At 31.5% G+C, this 21,362-nt stretch overlaps 1 protein-coding gene across 1 annotated transcript in view; it reads right to left on the minus strand.

The window, feature by feature from the left end:
- Positions 1-8,257: 8,257 nt before the first annotated feature.
- The window catches only part of LOC143238423 (kin of IRRE-like protein 3), a 62,928-nt gene continuing 49,823 nt past the window's right edge, over positions 8,258-21,362 (minus strand). The window contains exons 4-7 of the mRNA XM_076478647.1: positions 15,751-15,886; positions 11,849-11,982; positions 9,823-10,048; positions 8,258-9,376 (exon numbers count right to left, since the gene is read on the minus strand). Of these exons, the coding sequence (XP_076334762.1) occupies positions 9,273-9,376; positions 9,823-10,048; positions 11,849-11,982; positions 15,751-15,886 (600 nt within the window). The 3' untranslated portion in view covers positions 8,258-9,272. The remainder of the gene's footprint in view (positions 9,377-9,822; positions 10,049-11,848; positions 11,983-15,750; positions 15,887-21,362) is intronic.

A 21,362-nucleotide genomic window follows, 5' to 3' on the forward strand; every position in this document is an offset into this window, starting at 1 on the left:
ACAGAGTTAGGGAGTAAAGAATATCCAGTACATAATAATAACAGTTTGTTTGACTTGAACTATTTGAAAGAGGATTGTAAGTTTATATTTTATCTAAACAAAATTATAGCTTTCAAAAATTAAAATGCTCCGTCTTTGATTTGTAGCATATTTAAACGTTGGAGAGTTATGAAATAAAGTATTTTGATATTTGGATGAAGTGGAGTTTGATAAAATGTTTTTTTCTTAAATAGAGTTGCATGATTTAGGTTTGAACTGTTTTCATTTTTCTACATGAAAAATTTTGTTCAAAATACATTTATATATGAAAAGTCTTCTGCGTTTCTTTTGTTATCAAATAGAAAAAAAACTTTAAAATACCTTAAAAAAAGTGAAAGAGAACCCATTTCAACAAATGTGTATAAGGGTACAAAAATTTCTTACAATAACATTCGTCCGAAATCGGTACTTGAGGTCCAGAGGGTTCGATTCCTAACCGTGAAACACGGATAGCCAACTGTTATGACTATAAAACACTGTATTATTTTGATGTACATTTAACACGTAATATTCTCACAAAAGACTATATAGTATAAGGAACATCATCTACTTCAATGATAGAAATGAGTGATACTTAGGGCAAATTATAACAGATTTTCTTTTCTTAAATTACATTTATTTTCATGCCCTTCGAGAGCGTCAGCTGGATGTGCCTGATAAGAAGGCGTACGATTTAAAACAGATTTTCTTTTTTTTGTTTTTTAGAGCTTCGTTTCTCTGAGTATAATCTTACAGCCCAGACTAGCGTGAAGAGGCTGCTTACGCTACATTCATAAAGTGTCCGTGTCGAAAGAATCGATACAATCAGCACTTTACTTGGTAATGCTGATTTGGCAGTATACTAGTCCAATCTAAACACAGTATTAAGGGAAAGAACAGATGCTAAAGTCATCACAATAGTTCAACTAACCAATACTCTGTTGTACTCTATCCTTCACCTATGGGGATTTCTCATAATTGAAGTGTGATTGAAAATACTTATATAAATTTAAATAACTAGGACCGATATAGATTACCTAGATACATGTACGAAAATGAGCTTTTGATATTAACAACTATACCTAAAATATTTGAAACACACTCAAATAGTAGAAAATAATATGAAACATATATTTAGCAATTCAAATCTTTGGCAATACTAATACACGTGTATATGAAGATCGAATACTTATTTTATCGTACAGTCTTTACTGAAATCGATGATAAAAGGACTTCATCAGACAATTGATTTTTGCGTTACGAATTATTATGGATCCATTACATTTCTCGGACAAAATTAATTCATATTATTCAACTAAATGCTATCACTGAATGTATGATTCTCCCAATGCAGAGGGTATGTCACATATTTTAATATTCATCTGACTTTCCGGAGTAAAGATTAAAACCTAAAAAGGAAAAATACATTTTCACTTACCAAATATTATTCTTGATTTGTTTTGAATTTCGCGCAAAGTTACACAAGGGCTATCTGCGCTAGCCGTCCCTAATTTAGCAGTGCAAGACTAGAGGGAGGGCAACTAGTCATCACCACCCATCGCCAACCCTTGTGCTATTTTTTACCACCGAATAGTTTGTTAGTTTGTTTTTGAATTTCTGAAATAACTCTCCTCACGAACGAAAGGGCGAACATGTTTAGTGTGACGGTGATTCGAACTCGTGACCCTCAGATTATGAGTTGAGTGCTTGAACAATTAAAATGCTTACGTAAAACTTCCTGTAAAATAAGACTTGACTACATTAAATTATACTCAGCATCACAAATATGATTCAGGATGAACTTAACCACGATTAATAAATTAAAATTAATATAGGCTAAAATGATGTAAAATATCTAAAATATTAAATATTTATACTAGGCACTTAAATAAAAACCAAAAACATGCAATTTGTTAATTCAAGATTATTATGGCAAACGATGTAAAGTGAAATGGTATATGTATTTTCTCATAGCAGAACCACATCAAACTATCTGTCGTTTCCACTGAGAGGATTTTTTTTTTTTTAATTTCGCGTAAAGCTACACGAGGGCTATCTGTGCTAGCCATTCCTAATTTAGCAGTGTAAGACTAGAGGGAACGCAGCTAGTCATCACCACCCACCGCCAACTCGTGGGCTACTTTTTTACCAACGAATAGTGGGATTGACCGTGACATTATAACGCCCACACAGCTGAAGGGGAGAGCATGTTTGGCGCGACGGGGATGTGAATCCGCAACCATCAGATTACGAGTCGCATGCCTTAACACGCTATTTAATAGAAGATTATGTACCCGGCTGGTACAGCGGGAAGTCCACGGATTTACAACGCAGAGAGGCCGATGTGGCTTTGTTATAAGAACACACATATAATTTTTTGTATTTATCACAGAATATTTTGATAATTTTATTCAAAGTTTCTTCAGTAAACCTATTATCTATTCATTTTTGTATCAGTATTTAAACATTAATAATAAAATATTGTAATTTATTACAAATTTCACAAAATTTGAATAACTGTGAAATTATAATACTTATAACAGAAGGGTATGGTATATTACTATCAAATGATGGTAAACCATATATTAGAAAATTGAAATATATTATTTTATCAAAAACGTTTGTATTAATAGCTTTATCAATTAATTTCATTTATAAATCTAAAGAATGCGCTTCTGTTGATACATAAATTTTGATACCCGTTGTGGGCAGAGCACAGATAGCTCTTACTGTAGCTTTGCGCTTAATTATAAACAAACAAAAAGTTAAACTTTTCTACTGTTTCACTGCTTGTCAAATGTAATTATAATATTATTTAACCATTCATTAACTTTATTCATTTTCAACTTCATATCTATTTCTTTTCCTCTTTTCTACGTAATATCTATTACATGTATATTTTTTGTGTTGTTTTAATCATTTCACACATCTCACGTAAATTCACATCCGTCAAATTGCAAGTGTCTTATTTTAATAAGATTACCCACCTGCCTGAGGTGAAGATAGACGTCAAAATTATCACAAAGTAACCCAAGAGTTGTCGGTCGGTGGTGATGACTAACTGCTTTCCCTCTAGTCTTACACTATTTAATTAGGGAAGGCTAGTGCAGGTAGTACTCGTAAAGTTTTGCGCGTAATTCTAAAACAAACAAACAAACAAGTCAACTTATTATATTGCTTTTTTTTTAATTACGATTTTATACTTTGGTTTTGAGTTTAATCAGTTTTGGCTTTAATTTATTGGCTGACCAGCTTGTAAATTCATAAAATATGTTCCTTTTTGGACAATATATGTTGCCTAAGATGATGATTTAGTGAAAACTGTAACTACATTAACAAGTTACAGTTGGCCATATAAATTTAATTTTAAAGCTATGGCATTATAATACCTTGAAGTAAAAAAAGGGGAGTGTAATAGATAAATCCTGCCTGATTCTACTCTTCTATAATCAGGAAATGATGTTTATTAGTTCAGTATATTTAGGAATGTTTTTAAGTTATTTTGTAGTCTTGCATTTAATTACATTTCTGTTGAACAGGATTGAAGGATCATAATAGAGGTGTGTTTATACACCCTTATGGCAATTCCATAGAGTTTGTATTAATTTAATCATGTTTTTATGTTACTGCTTTCCTTGAGAGTTCGGTAGCGCAGAAGATTCGTGAAGTGGTTATGAACTAGGAGTTTTGTATTTTTTTTGTTTTTTAATTATAGCAAAGCCACATTGGGCTATCTGCTGAGTCCACCGAGAGAAATCTAACCCCTGATTTTAGCGTTGTAAATCCATAGACTTACCCCTGTACCAGCTAGGAACTTATCTACAATTAGATATGCGAAGTGAGAAATATCATTTATTCAGATAACTTGGAACTATGAGTTACCATCTTAATAATTTACTCTGATTTGAGAACATGGTACTGACAATCATTTCAGTTTTCACAGTGTAAAGGAGTTTGATTCAAATTGTTCTGATGTTACTCTGATGACAAGAAGTATTGAAGAAAGAACCCAGCGTTTCTTTTTATTAAAGTATATGTGTTTTTGTAATGAATTGTTTCAATGGAAGTATTGTAATCTTACACTTGTTATCACTTGATTTTATTCTTTGATAAAGAGGTTTTTCGATACTTCCGTTGTTGTAATACTTAATGTTCAGCTATTGGTTCAAACCAATCTTCCACACTTTTCATTCTGGATGTAGTTTCAATAAAACTATTATTAAACAAAGTCCAGTTTATTGGACATTTAGAGGTATTGCACTACATAAAGAATTTTCTCAGCAATTCGTGCTTTTAAATGGAAAAGCAAATATTCTGTACCACCCATAGAACACAGAACACGGTAATATAATTTAAACTAGACGGTTGAGCTGCAATTCTTCTATTTAAAGTTTCAACTTCACGTTATTCACGAAATTCAGGATTTTGGTTTCTTTTAGTGTAATAATACATCTGGAAAAAAGCGCGATATATTTTTAAACTACTTATTTTTAAATGCTGTAAATTCGTTCAAAATGTAAATTGCTTGAGTTTATATTGTAGCAAATGTGTTATTTTTTTCTTCTTTTTAGCAAAACAAGTTTAATAAGCAGAGCTAAATATTTATAAGTGGGTGAAAATAATCAGGACCACGAAACAATAAATATCCACATGTGAAACTCTGCACTTTAAGAAGAACAATAACAACGAAATACGTAGTTAAGGTTTCACTATATATAAATTGCAAAACGTATCTCTTGTCATCCTCAAATTGTCAAGTGAAAAACCCGCACATAAACAACACTGAACGAATTATGGAGTAGTACTCCAACGACTTAGCTCAGAAAGTCCCGAGTTTAACCAAATATCCATCGTTTGCGACCATTTGTGAACATTTCAACTATCTCAATTGCCAACGATTATACAAATCCAAAACTAATCTGCTGTCATTAGCTAAACACAGTTTAATTGTATTACTGTAAAATTACATTTATCTTCAATGATAATTTGATGGTTAGTAACGTATGCAAAGGTCGTTAACTTTTGATGGCAAACTTTAAGTAAATAACAACATAACTATATATATGTGTGTGCGTGTGTGTATTTAGTTATTTAGAAAAGCTGAAAATTCAAAAAGAGAATGCTCCATAGGGAAGGACAGCGCGAACCTTAAGCAACATATCCAAGCCTTAGAAAATTTGTTTGTTTTTTGAATTTCGTACAAAGCTACACGAGAGCTATCTGCGCTAGCCGTCCTTAATATAACAGTGTAAGACTAGAGGGAAGGCAGCTAGTCATCACCATCCACTGCCAACTCTTGGGCTACTATTTTACCAAGAAATAGTGGGATTGAACATAGCTTTAAAATATCCCCACGTCTAAAAGGGCGAGCATTTTTGATGTCACGGGGATTCGAGTGCGCGACCCTTAGATTATCAGTCGAGCGCCTCAACCACCTGCACATGCAGCCTAGAAGAAATAAAATTAAATATAACACAGAGAGAGGAAGAAGAAAGAAAATGTAGCCACAAAACAAACATCGTCGGGTGTGGCTCATCATGTAATGAACATCGTAGGGTGTGGCTCATCATGTACTGAACATCGTAGGGTGGCTCATCATGTAATGTGCCTTGGTTTTGATAGGTACTGGCGGAAACAAAACCCAAATTTTATTGGTGGTACAATTTAACATCAACTTTACCGGCCTTTTGCGAAGAAGTTTGTTTGTTTGTTTTGAAATTCGCACAAAGCTACTCGAGGGCTATCTGTGCTAGCCGTTCCTAATTTAGTAGGGTAAGACTAGAGGGAAGGCAGCTAGTCATCACCACCCACCACCAACTCTTGGGCTACTCTTTTACCAACGAAAAGTGGGATTGACCGTCACATTATAACGTCCCCACGGCTGAGAGGGCGAGCATGTTTAGCGCGACTCGGATGCGAACCCGCGACCCTCAGATTCCGAGTGCATGCCTTATCGCGCTCGGCCATGCCAGGCCTTTGCGAAGAAGAAAAAACTAAAGAAATATATAGTATAAAAAAAGAACAAATTAGAGCAGATGTGGCTTAAATGGGACGTAACTGTAATACAGAAAACAGCCTTCTTCTTACGGTCAAATCCAACAGTCCTCTCTGAAAAGCGAATTGGCAGTGGGTGGCATTTACAAGATGTCTTTTCTTCCATTCTACCACTTCAAAATGAGGGATTGTTAGCACAGATAACCCGCATGTAGTTTTGTGCAGAATTTGAGAAAAAACAACAACAAATGTACCGGATTCTTTGTTACGTGTTATTTTATCGTTTTAAACGAAACTTGACAAATGATTTAGTAGGAGAGACGAAAACGTGTAAAAATTAAAATAAGGAGTATTTATATATACTACTCTATAGTCTAAAGCAGTGGTTCCCAACCTTTTCTATGCTCCGCACCACTAAAAAAAATTAAAATGTTCTCGCACCCCTCACAGTAATTATTTATTTAGGAATAAAGGTGAAGGTGGCCAAAACAAATGTTATCTCACACCCCTGGTTGGGAACCACTGGTCTAGTGGCTTATTAATTTAATTATTATTTTTCCCCCGAGTCAAGACTAAGAACATATCTAATCACGATACTTGTATTACAGATAAGCAATACAGATCATACAACGTAATAGAATTAGGCAAAAAGATAGGTTTTAAAAGATGTAATGGTAACAAATACAATAAGGTAAAGAAAGGAGTGTAATTTTGCTAGGAGTTAGTTGGTTTGCTGGAATTAAACACAAAGCCACACAAAAGACTATCTGTGCTGTACCCACCACGAGTATTGAATCCCGGTTTGAAGGTGTGTGAATCCACAGACACACCAGTGCACCACTAAGAAACTTCTAGAATATTCTCAAATGGAATGATATCGGTGTAAGAGATTGAAATTTTAAGATTTGTTAATGTAAAGTGATTACTCAAAATTCCTTCAAAGGAAACAGTGAAATCCTCACTGTTTCAAAAACAGTTTCAAATACAGTATTTATCGAGTTATATCCATGAAAAAAACTTCGAGTACGTATATTGTACGAGAATTCAAATGAAAGCTGTTAATTCAATTGTGTTTAGAATATGTATGAAATTATTATGCTGTTATTATTGTTGTTGAATTTATCGCAACCCCACATTGGAGCTATCTGCGCTAGTCGTCTCTAATTTTGAAGCGTTAGAGTAGCGGGAATATATGAATTTTAAAGATGAATTTTTAGAAGATAGGATTCAAGCAACTATTAACTGAATATTTTAGGGCCACAGCAAGACTGTTATTTGATTATTGTATTTAATTTTCTTTTTTAAATCCAAATTAAATAATGCAAGGAAATTTTCTGATGCACAGAGTATATGTGAGTCAATCGTTGGGCAATATTATTTAATTGTTAAGTAAACAACCTTTGACCTAAAAAAAATTCAAAGTTTCGTGACGATTTATCGTTTTCGAAAATTCCAGAAGCCTGGAAAAATATCAGTTGGCGAGAACGTTACAATTTTATGATAATATGTGCAAGAAATTGATAAAAAAAATGTTCTCGAATTTTTTAGGAAATATATTTTTCAAAAATAAAAACACGATTGGTTGTTTTTATTATTATATTAATAATAACACAATTTATAGATGTGTGGTAACACTCAAATAAAAATATAATGAAGTAAAACACTCAACTTCTGCAGTAATTGCACTTCATTTTGGGGGTAAGCTTTCTTCTGTATAAAACTCATGAGTTTCTTTGTTGACAGAGGAAGAACATTGTAGCCAGGTATTTCTACTGTTTTAATAGATAGCCAAAGGGTTAACGTTTAAAATTTCAACTGTTATTTATATCTTGTAGAAATATGCCTTAAATGCCTGAAAATGTCCTTAGTTTATAAAATGATAGTGAAAAAAATAATTTTTGGACAGTCTTTATTGAAACGAAATTAACCTCACAGTTTAGGTGATAATAAAATTGTGAACCAACGTATAATAAATTATTGTTGTTTATCTATATTGTTATTTTTTCATCACTATGCATTTCTGATAATGAGTTAACTTTATGTGTCGTTTACAAGTTGTAGTTTTTCTTATACACGAGTTTTTACTTTAGTTCTGAAGACGCTTTCTTTCAGTGTATAATATAAGATGGTAATGTTAATCAGTTTAAAGTGTGAAAGAACTGTTGAGAACTATTTTAATAAGTAAAAGACTTACAAACGTTAGTTAAACTTGTTTATAAATATCTAATGGATCTATGGCAACGAGTCAAGGTTTTACAACAAATACAAATTTATTGTAACTATACGCCGAGAAACAATTATATGACTGGAAGTTACGAACAGAACACATAAAGAAGGCTGACAATTTTTTTTTATGTCACAAAATTAAAGCTCACAGAATTTCCGGATTTTTTGTACATAATTCAAATAACACCTCCTCAATTTACTCATATAGATAATTCAAGTTATTTATCTTACACTTATTCATACTTTTGTGAATATTTTTAAACCTTAAGATTACTGAACATTAAAGAATATTTTTTATGAAAAAAACATAAATTACTTTTATTGCTTATTAAGATAATTTTATGTAATATCAGAAACGTACATTACTTTTATATGTTTTCATTGACATCAGTGTCAGTAATAAATTAATAAAAGATTTAGATGATAAATTGAAAACTGCGTTAAGAAGAATTAAGTAAGTGTGGATATAAAGTAAGATATTAATTACAGCGTCTTATAGTTTTAACATATGTAAGTAAACTATCATGATTTATTTTTACATAGTTGAGAATTTCACCAATTTATTTTCAATGCTTAATTGACTTCAGTAACGAGTTTCGATATAAACACAAACTTTAACTGTCAAAATATTTTCGAATATGCTTTTCTTTTCCTGTTTTTTAGAAATAGATTTTCACCAGAAACTTCATTCCTTATGCTGAGGTCTTGTACTTTTTATACAATTATTATTAAATTATTAATAACAAAGAGTTCAACCACACCGTGTTAGCAGCTAAAAGTAACAAACAATTTTTGCAATGTTTTTCGTGGCATTTCAAATGTATATTATTATTATATTTAAATGAATAAGTAATCATAAAGTTCGAAGCTTTTTTTATATTATAACTGCGACATTTACTATTTTTTGATATTGAAAATGATTTTGTGTTTCTTCGCTTCAGTTACATTAGGGTAATTTATAGTCCTCTGCGCACCAATAAACAGTTGGTATCACAGCACGTGGGAAAGTTGGTAAAAAAAACAGGACGCTCAGCTCATGTTGATCTCCAACATTGGAAACGGAGGATCATCACAACTAATAATACGACGCTCATGCTACCAGTTTTGGTTGATCCTGCAGACGTTGTGTCTTGTACTCCTGATATTAATGAGAATTTCGGTATGTTAATTGCAGTAGACAAGTGCAACTGATACACAATTTGCTTAATTATAAGACTTAACCTTTTGTATGTAATGTTTATAGAGTTGAAATTTAGTTATATTGTCATTGTAACACTGATAGAATAATTTATATATTATACATGATGACATTAACGTACAATACGCTAGTTTTACATTTAAAACATTAAAAAGTATGTTAAAGAAAAATAACACAAAAAATTAAGAATTTCGCAAATTATTTAATATTACATCGTATTTAAGTTTAATTACCTTGTTAATTAACCATATTTAAAAAAAAAATAAGTAATTTCTTTCCTTCTATCAACATATTAAATGAAGCGCAACGGAGTTTATTGGTTTCGTGGATCTGATATTCAATGTTGAGGTATTTGTGTGAAAGGGTGGTGATTGAGCCAACATTACCTTGATTCAAGTTTTCAATGATGTGGAGTCCCGAAGCCTGGTGATGTTCACCAATAGCATGTGCCTCATTACTCATGACATATGAACGTAATACACTCGATTCACATTTGAGCCTCATGTTCCCGTTTCGTAAGTGGTCTTCTGTGACGATAAATTTCAAACTGAGAATTGAGCTCTCGAGACCGTCCTTGTGGAACTTTGTAGAATATCGAGTTTCGTGCTTTGCCTTAAAAGACGAATGAAGTTATTGTGTTAAACGTGAGCCTTTTCACGCTCATAATTAGCTAATTTATGATATTTAAAATAACGCTCATAGAACTTATCATAATGTGAATAAAAATAATCTAATTCTTGATTCTCAACATCTTGTTTCGAGCATGAAATTGCACTTTTTTATTCCAAAAAAAATTAAATGATATTTTGATTCGATGGAACGTATTTATCTTAGTTTGCATTAGAAAGTTGGTATTTCAGAAAGATAGAACATATTGACCATATCTTCTTCTGATCTAATCTTATTTCATTCCTTTAATCTCATTCACCTTTGCAGTTGATGACGAATAATACATATATATATATCAATGTGTTTTCGCGAATTTATTTAGATTTGTATTATACACTCTTAACGTAAATACTGCTTTGGACGAACTATTTGCTGTATCTGTTTGTTATACAATAAGATTCAAGTTTGATCATTTAAAACATAATTTTTGTAGTTATGTTTCTTATAGATTTTCCTTTCCTTTCATGTTTAAACCTACCATTTGTTTACGAATTCTTGCAACATATGGACAGAGCTTTCGTGCTTCATCGTTTCCATTAATTTTTAACTTTGTGTATTTCCTTCGTATTTGAAGTGTGAACATTGCTGTTTTACACCTGTGTTATGTAACATATGAAACTTGGTTTCAGGGCAATAGTTCAGCATTTACCAACATTTCATTGATAACTGTAACAGAAAACCAAGCAGAAAAGAGATAATCGTTTCAAGGTGGTACTTCGAATTATAGAATTTTGAACTTTCAAGCATTTTTCATAATTCAATCTCTAGAAATTGACATTTATATGAATTAATCGACTAAACATTTATTATTCGAAATATAATTGGATTTTTATTTTTTATTAACATTCAGCTACAGAAATTAAAGTTAGTACTCGTTTTCCATTGTAGTTTAAATGCAAGTAGACTGTTATATAATAAATATTCTTTAGTTATTTATGCATTCAAACTTTACACTGTTACACGTTTATATTGCATGATGGATTTACTATCATATATCTATTTTAATATTGATGTTTGTGTAAGTCAATTTTATTTACAAATGTACATAAATTATACTGTTGTATCTGTATAGCGAAATTTCTGTCTATTCACTAAAGTTGTAGAATATTCTGGAGTGTAAGAATCAACAATATATGTGCGTACGTAAACATTAGTTTATCGCCTATATTGTTATTCAGGCTAAAATTTCTAGAAACTCTCCTAGCCCCTATAAATGTAACCAACCCGATGCGCCTAGACAACATATATATTATTGGTTTGCGACAATTTATATACTATAAATCTCGAAAGCTGTGTGTGATTAGCACATATTAATCAGGAATTTCAAAAAATTCACCAGGAACATTTATAAATTTCGAACATTACAAACAGTTAACTTCAGTGGATTCACAATGGACACTGGTATTTTTACCAAGACATTATATAACTTCAGCGGTAAAAAACTCAGCATACGATCAGTGAAGAGTGAATATCGCAGAGATAGCTAACTCCTTGCCAAATGAATTGTACCTACATCATCTCGAGATTAAGTCGCTCAAAGTGAACCCTCGATGAGATATGAATAAATTTTCAGGCCATATGAACACTTGTTTAAGATGTATATCTAAATCACAACTTAGCTCAGCTTTAGGCTGTTTAATACTGTACTATGTAACATTCTCTAGTAAATCAGCCAGAGTAAAGACCTGAAAATAAATATTTTTTTCCGGAAAAAAAAACATCGTTGAGTTTTCAGAAACTTACTAATTCTCCATTAATATACCAGCGTAAAGTTGCCGCAGGTTTGGACTTTGCAGAAGTACAGTTAACCATGACTGTGTCGCCAATGTTATACTTGGCTCTTCCTCCCGATATTTTCGGTCCTTCTGTTGGTAAGACTGCAGAAGACATAGAACACTATTTTGAAATTTGAAAATGTTTTTAGTTACATCTAATGGGTATATCATTTATATCTTTTTTTGTGTTTTGGTGCGAGGTTACGGCACAGTAATTGTCTTGAACATTTGTCGTGTACGTATAAATATATATATATGTATAATTTTTGATAAAGCATTTTTAAAATTAGTTCATTTTAGAATGAAGTTCGAATTAAGTTTTATATTTATAAAAACATTTGCTAAATTGTTTACTTTAATTAAGTTAGCAACTTACACTTTTATAGTAAAAGAGTATCTAATACCTCAAAAATCTCTAGTATTTCTCTTTAAAGCATTTTTATTATGCTGAAGTGGGTTTGTTTGGTACTTTTTATTGTTGGTAGTACATAACATTTACAGGAGTGAAACCCGCTTGATATAGAGACACCTATTTCAAGAATATCCCTTTCTTTACATTTGCTATCTTAGAATCATTGACACAGTATTGTCATTTAAACATTTCTATATTATTTTGTGTTTTGAAAATATAGAGTAATATTTCAGAAATAACTTCTATAAACCAAACGTTGTGGGTACATCAGTTTCCTAAGAAAACATATAGTAATAATTTCATTCTAAATTATTATAATATCTTGACTACAGTTTCCCAGTTTTACTATCTAGAGATATAACTTAAACAATATATAAAACATATTTTTAGAAGTATGTTCTAAGCAAATCCTAAAAGTTAAAAGAACTGAGAAGTGTTTTAAAAATAATAGATCAAGAAAAGCTAAAGGACTCAAGCAGTTGTAAAGAAAACAAAGCCAAGGACCTGTCACATGAGGATAAGAGGTAGCCATTTGGTAATTAATTAGTTGGAAGCCGAGATAAAAGTTGAGGTTAAAGACAGGTTTAAACAGATCAAAAGAAGAGACAGTGAGACTTGGATGGCTCGAATAAAGTCAATATGAAACCTACGTCATATAATCCGTGATATTCTAAAGTCTAATTTAGCAAGATATTAAACCCCAAAATTCAAATGTGCGAATAAGATTGTTTAGCTAATAATATAAAATCACCATCGTTGGCTAGTTCTAAAACAACATAGTGAGTATTTGTAAGGCATTGTTAGTAACAGGAATCTGGTATTTTATATGTGTTCTTGGTTGTAAAGCATTTATTACTCTTTTATTACATTAGATTGAAGCTCTGTCGTCGATTGTTGGAATAGTTTGATAGTATATCATCGAAATAAGAGAATATAAATAGTGATCAAATCGAAAAAGATTATATCAATCCATCTGTCACGAGCAATATAGAGTTTTATTGTTTTTTGTTTGTTTTCTGATTTTTCTACGATTGTTAAAAAAATTGTAAAAATCGTATGTCGCGGCTTAACCTTAAAACGACGATAAAAATGAGAAAACAGTGAGAAGGTTTATTAAATATAAATGCTTAATCCAACATCTAAACTTAAGATAATAGTGTACGGAAGGAGTGTACATAAAAACACGAAATTTCATTCCCCATCAATACATCATTATCAAATAAAGTAAGAGAAACATCCATTTAAACGAGTTTCTTCCCTTAATATGTGTATTCAGTTTTGGTGAAAGCTAATACAGTTTCCCTGATCTCATTGCATTAAAAATTCGAAACGTATTTCTTGGTTTTTGGAATAATTTAAATCTGTGTTTGAGACAGATACTCCTATACGACGTAACTTCCATTTTTAATTTTTTCTGAAGTAACTTCAAAACATTTCATTGTTACATTTCTTTATGTACATCACCATTTGAGGCTGAAAATAATAATATTTAATTCCCTCTGGAGAAGAATTGAAACTTAAAACACGAACATTGTATATTTTTTCACATAACTGACATTAAATGTACTTGAAAGTAAGACATATGCGTATAATTAAAATTGATGAAATATACGTGATTATGAAATCGGTATAAAAGGAGTAATGATATCTGTATTTTTCTGTAATTAAAAATACTTTCACTTTATTCTTATTAACATCTTCATCCTGAATTAAAGTTTGAGTTATTCGTTTGTTGCATTTAGATTTTTAATATAAATGTCCACGATATATCAACTTCATAAGTAAACTCTGTTGTTGACGTCAGACTTTTAAGTAAGAATAATTCACTGAACGCGCAAATATGTGGAGAAGAATTAATAAATAAGCGAAATAATAAACGAGTTAAAAACATACGAACAGAAGGAACATATCCTCGTATATCTTGTTCTTCTTGCTAAAAAGTATATTATGTGTTAATGAAGGAGCTTTCAATTAAACTGTATATTTATACATGAAGTAAATTCAACAAACGTCTTTAAAACAACGAATTAAAGCAAAGTAACGTATATAAGACTAAAACATTAAACAAACAATTATAAATGCTGATTTATTGAAAGTTTTTTGATATCTGTTAAGAACTAATGCAACATGTTATCTTGAAATTCTATACCTATCGACGATGCAATACATTAAAAATAGAGTTTATCGTAAGATATAAAATAATAGCGAATGTGAAGCTATGCTTTTTAGAACTGATCTATAATAGTAGAAGGCTAGCAAACAGATCAATGGAAATAATTATATAAATTCTTTCATGGTGATATTACAAAATGTGAGAGTGCAGTACTGTAGGATGAAACACGATATATTCATTAGTCACCTGAAACAGATGTTTACACTTTCTGCTTGTAAAGACAAATACATGAAATACAAAAAGGGCTCAAACTTTACCTTCTCATAATATTCAAACATCCAGTTCTGTGTCACCCGGGAGTTTAAAAGTGTCCACAACAGTTTCTTTGTTATTTGAGTGCATAAAATAACTTATTTACTTGTGACTGACCAAGACAAACGTGATTTCTTTCTTTCTCAACTAAATGTGTAAAGAAGCTTACTTTCTCAGGACTGACTGTGCTAAACATCCTAACTAATTAGAGGCGGTGAACTGACCTTACGTAGCTACTTTTGGTCCTGATAAACATTGTTCCATTCCTACTGACTTTGTTTGCAAAGAAGCTTACCTTCTTACGATTTATATTTCAAAGAAAGTTATCTCTTTCTGTGCCAACTTTATGTCTAAAGGCACGTTCTTGTCTATGAGTGATAAAGGCAAACGTTCTTCCTTTCTCTACTAACTTAGTGTGAAAAGACGTTCACTTGGACACTAGTGACTAGTTTGTTTGTTCACTTGAACGTATCGAATAGTGTAAACAAACTATCTCTTCTTTTGCTAACTTAACGTGTAAAGATCTTTTGTTTACTATTGATCGAAGTGAAAATTATCCCTTTCTTTGTTCAAAGATATTTAGTTGCCCATCATTGATCCAGTCAGCACATTATTGTTTCTTCTGCAAAGAATCTTATTTGTTCATCATATTAAAATAGTAATTCATAATAACTACATAATTATTATCATGATTTCTAATGTTTTCTGTAGTTAAAGAAATTGACCTCTGGAATGCGGTTAATGTTTAATCTTAGGCTGAGATAATCCTTTCTAATCTGGTTGCAAGACTTTAAAAAGAGCTTAATGGATCAAGGAAACCTAAGTGTAAGAAAAACTTTAAATAAAATAACAACAATATTCCGTCAACAACGACTTGTAATATTTCGTTAAAGTAGTTCTTCAAACAACAATTTTTATGCACACCTGAAATTTGCATTCAGTCTTTTTATTTCATCTTAATATTATAAAATGTAACAATATTTCTATGAATAGGATAGTTAGATATTGTGTACAAATATGAAGAACAACCTACCAAGTACCTGCATATCCTTGCTAGCCTCCACCGTTTGGAAAGAGGGCGCTTCTGCTGATACCTCACATCTGTACCGGCCTTCGGAATCTAGGTCTATGTCGTTCAAATATACTATATCTTCTCCAGACTTGGACAACTGCAGTGATAAGAAAGGTATTAAACATTTGATTAATGACCTGAAAATAGAGTAATTAGGCTTGACAGTTGTTATTGTTTTAGTTACTTAATAATTAATTACAAATTTGACGTAACAACTATTATCTATTTTAATCTAATTTGATCACGAATATTAAATACTGCTCGCAACAGACGCTATTGCTAACATAGGTATTTTCTAACTAACTTAAAAATGTTTTTTACCTTTTACTAATATGTCCTGATAGTCTGAGTAACTGTACTGATTGATATAATGTAATAATACTGCTTGCTAACTTCGTTTTACTTTGATTTTTATTTTAAAAGAAGATATTAGTAGTATTAAAATTTGCAAACTAAAATTTGACAAAACACTTTACATGTGAAAAACCATTAATGTGGAATAAAGGGACGAACCAGACACAAAGATATAATGTTCACAAGAAGTTTGGTTTGAATATCGCGCAAAGGTACATGAGGGGTATCTACGTTAGCCTTTCCTAATTTAATAGTGAGAGACCACCAACTGTTAGGCTTCCTTTTTACCAATGTATAGTTATCTTATAAAATCACATTATACCGTCCTCCCACGTCTGAAAAGGCAATTATATATGTAATCCGAGATGACGAGAAAACCCACTTGTAGAGAAAATCATATATGTAAAAATGGCTGGTGTGGGTAGAGAAAACACTGTGTAGTGTAAGTTTGGTTGGGCAGGAATTCAAACTCCCAGCCCCCCGACTGCGAATTCGTTCCGCCACCCGAGGGGAGGAGAAAAAAAGTCAAATTGTATGAAAATATATAAATATGTGAAATGACAAGAACCATCCGACAGGGATAACATGGCACGTTCCTGGAACTGGTACCAACATATCTTTTTGTTTTAAATTACAGTTTTTCGGAAGAGAGAGCTTTATTTTATTATAATGTAGTTATTATTTTTTTACGTAAAGCTTGTTTATGGGAAACAATTGACTTATTTCAACAGTTGATATCAAAGATGAAATGCTTCATAATTACAACTAATTTTTAATGTGTATATTCTGATAAACGAAAAAGTATAAATAAAGATATTGATTGTACTGCCATCTTTTTGACAACAATGTTACTAATTTAAAAGTTATTACCTGCGTGTATCGTCGCACATGGCATTAGTTTTTATATTATTTGCCTATGTATCTGATAACGTTCGGTGAATTCTCAACAAGAAGAAGAAGGGTTTACTTATGATCTAAAATCCTTGCCAGAGTAGCAACTGAGAAAAAGACGAGTTTATCGCAAAATATTATCCATTTAAAGTGGTATGTGACAAAATACCGGATACAAAAGTTATGCTTACTAAACCAAAAAGTGAAAGGGGTCGAAATTGAGATATTTTATCATAAAACACAAAACAAGTTGATTAAATACGACTTTGAAAAATATTTATAGAATACATTTTCTTTGAAGAAACAAATGTTTTGAAGCTCTGATATATAATATTGATAATAAACTTCATAATAATTAATAAGCTTGTTTTGAATATTAATAATAAGCATATTGATATATAATTTTACTTGTTTCAGATACATCCAAACATCGGTGCTAGCAATCAATAATTTTGAGCTCATGGACAAGAAGGAATGCAGACTGTCAACAGCACCCACAGTTAACCTTGGGGGTGCAAAAATCAAAGAAGTGAATTTGATTGTCGATATATATTGCAAAGAAATTTGCTTAATTTGAAATCATACGTAAACTTAAATTATGCTGTCACCACAGATAAGCATTGAAGATTACGAGCTTACTAATGAATTACGTCATCAATTTTTTTTTTTTATAATAATAATAGGTGGTAGCACATTAAGCATTAATAGAAATATCTCAGAAGGAGCAGGTAGGAGAAGGAATGTGAACTATTGAATTAGAGAACATCTATGAGAGGACGGAAAATGATGTGTTATAATGGAAAAAAATAACTTAATTTCCTTCCTTTTCGCATGACAGAGCATGCAGCAAACCAGATGAAACTTAAACAGGGCAGCTGTAGAGTATTATTGCGATTACTTCCGAAAAGGAATGATAAGTTAGCATTGACAGCACCGACGAAAGTCGGAAAGTTTTACAATTTACGTTCATGTCGTCGTATAACTCACAGTTATATAAAATAGAAATTAAATAGCTTTTGAATTATAAATACAGAATAGAAAATATTAACGTTTAAAGCAATATTTTATTTCATGCCTAGGTATTACTACCTAATTAATACAGTTGAATATATCCGGTGTAAACAACCTAATACAGAATAAGGATTGCAATAAGTTAAAACAAACACCATCAAGATTGCAGAATGTCTAACACTGCCAGTATTAAATCAGAATAAGAATAAATAATTATTGGGAGTACCATAGACTTATCCTTTTTCAAATATATACTTTACAAGGATTAATTAGCGACGTAACATTTTTATGTAACTAACGTTATACCAACTATTGCAAGTTTCTTTGCCTTACTTGTTTTTTATATCCTATCACAAAATTCCGCTTTCTCTGGTCGGTGAACGATAAGTTTACGAAACTAATACTTTATAATTCGGGGTTTAGTTTCGTAGTCGACATAGCATACAGTTCAGTTTAGCTTTACACTGATCTAACTAATTCATAAAATATGCATGAGTAAAAACTTTACTTGGACAATTAGTTATTTTTGACAACTGAATTTCTATTTTGGAACTTTATTTAGAAATTCCAGACGAAGCTTCTTATACACAACGTATAACATTTACTATACGTCATTATATATATTGAATTATATAGGACTTAATTAATAAGTAATTGTTACATGAGTTGGAACTACTCGGACATTTGGCTGCACATATTTACGGTGAGATAAATTATTATGTGGTTATTCAATCACAATATTATCAACTAAATGAGGTATTATATAATTTTTTTCTTAAGAGTAGATAACACTTACTTTATAAGTATAATACTCAGTTACTTCGATAATTTCTTTAATCAAACACACGCGATATAACATAATATTTGATATATTAGCTCTCTTCGACATATTGGACTTGTGGTTCACTTGATAGCCCAATACTAACAAACCTACATACCCATTTTTTTTTCTACAGGAAACACGAACAGTGTGTGGGAAAATTCTACCACAGTTTCTCATGCAAGCAACCTAAGATAAATTACTAATACAAAAGAGCTCCGTTTTATGAAAGAATTACAATAAATGCTAGAAGGCAAAATATGGAATTGAATGGTCTGAATTTCAGCTTTTTACGTATTTAATGGATGGTAACAATGTTGTTTAGGATAAGAATACGTCAAAACATCCGTGATGACGAGAAAACCCACTTGTAGAGAAAAATATATAAGTAAAAACGGCTGGTATGGGTTGAGAAAAGTCTATGTAGAGGACCTTCTTCAGTCTTCGTGAATTTGACGATGACCGAAAAAGGTTGAAACATTGTTCGCTCCTCTATATAGAATTTTCTCAATCCATACCAGCCGTTTTTACATATATAATACATCAGAACGTTTCTAAATGTTGTTCTAAATACAAATATGGGGCAGTGGTGTTTCAGAACGTTTCTCTCTCTGACGGAGTGACGTTCACTTCTTTGTGAATACTTCAGTAATACATTCAATGAGTAATTATTTATATAATTTATTTATCAAAGAAATGAAAAACCATTTTATTTTAGTGTAAGCTGAATATCTTATATAATAGTGAGATTTTAAGTCTACGTATGAGCCGGATACTTTACAGTAGATGTAACTTGTTGGCGATAATTATCAACAATAAACAAACAGCACACAATCCACTTATGTCTAGAGGTTTAAGTGATCGTCACTGTTTTATAACTTACTTTATTAAACAATTGATAAAGTAAATTATTTATTATTTACAGAACAATATGTGATAATTTCCCTTTATGGCTATACTCACAGTCTAGATCTATCTAATTATGTCTTTCTTGAACTACATTTTGTTTGCGTATTTGTAGCTTTTAATTTGCATATATTTTTAAATGAATACGGTTCATCAATATAGTTAGAGTAAGAAACAAAATTCTAAAATAATTAATTTGAAATAGTTTCTTCTGCTAAACTAAACATTCAAAAATTTATTTATTTATATTGTCAAAATCTGGCCCGTCATCGTCAGTTGGTTAAGGCACTCGACTCGTAATCCGAGAATCGCGAATTCGAATACCCATCACACCAAACGTGGTCGCCCTTTCAGCAGCGGGGGCGCTATAATGTGATGGTCAATTCCACTATTCGTTGGTAAAAGAGTAGCTCAAGAGTTAGCGGTAGGTGGTAATGATTAGCTGCCTTCCCTCTAGTCTTACACTGCTAAATTATAGACGGCTAGCGCAGATAGCCTCGTGTAGCTTTGCGCAAAATTCAAAAAACAAACAAATAGACAAAACATAATATTGATTAATCTGATTTAAGGAGACAAAATTATAACGTATAAATATATTTGAGAAAATTAAAGTCTAAGACTAAACAGTTTTTTTTGTTTCAAATGATAAACAACTATTCAAAAGTAAGTCCAGTTCTAACCAATAATTGTACTGTTTACCAAAGAGCTTTCTTTGCTCGATGAACAAGGTGAAATAAATAACTAGGTTTCGCTGCTCTAAATAATATGTAATTAAAGAATGAAAAAGCTGAGTGTGATATATTAAAACAGTTTTTAAGCCTCACCACGTCATTACAGTCCGTGTCGCAAAGTATGGTTGTATTCTATCTGACGACCGTGTCGTGTGATTACCACTTGATAAACCTCCGTCATAAGACTGTCATGATCAACGTACCTAACTACTCATGCTCAATTTCCATGTTCCATCTAGTGTACAAGGACGATGGATTTTTCATAATCCATTTCAACAATTTAATTGCACATGAATCAACAGGCGACATGTCTGCTATGGCATGTCGTTGAATGGAATAACAAGAATACATGTTTTATTATTCATCAGCTTAAGATATGTAAAGGTTGAACCTATATGTGAATAATTCTTTATTGATTACGCTCCGTACTGATACACTAGCTGTTGCCTGAGATGTGTGGAAGACTTTTTACGCTGACCTTTGTGAACTGTTACACATCACTGATCTTTGCCTGTCTCAGATTTGAGAAATAACTCGGTGCAAATATCTTTGTGTTACCCCAAGTTGATACAAAGCATTTTCATTTTCAATCTCACTAAGTACAAGAGATATGTCTGTCTTGAAAAGTTAAAATTTCCTATGATGAATATTTTGTATTATATCCTTCCCAAAATAATGTCATGTGGTGCTTGAGGCTATATTGACGATGGTTCAGACGTGGCAGACTGATGATTTCGTATTTAAAATTGTTTTAGTATAAGATGTTCAACACTGTAAATACCCAACTTCAGGAACAACAAAATTTTCGACGTCATTATGCATTATGCAGGACAGAAAATAATCAACTTATAAAGCAAGGT

This window comes from Tachypleus tridentatus, chromosome 13 (assembly GCF_004210375.1).
Source record: "Tachypleus tridentatus isolate NWPU-2018 chromosome 13, ASM421037v1, whole genome shotgun sequence".
NCBI classification, from domain to species: domain Eukaryota; kingdom Metazoa; phylum Arthropoda; class Merostomata; order Xiphosura; family Limulidae; genus Tachypleus; species Tachypleus tridentatus.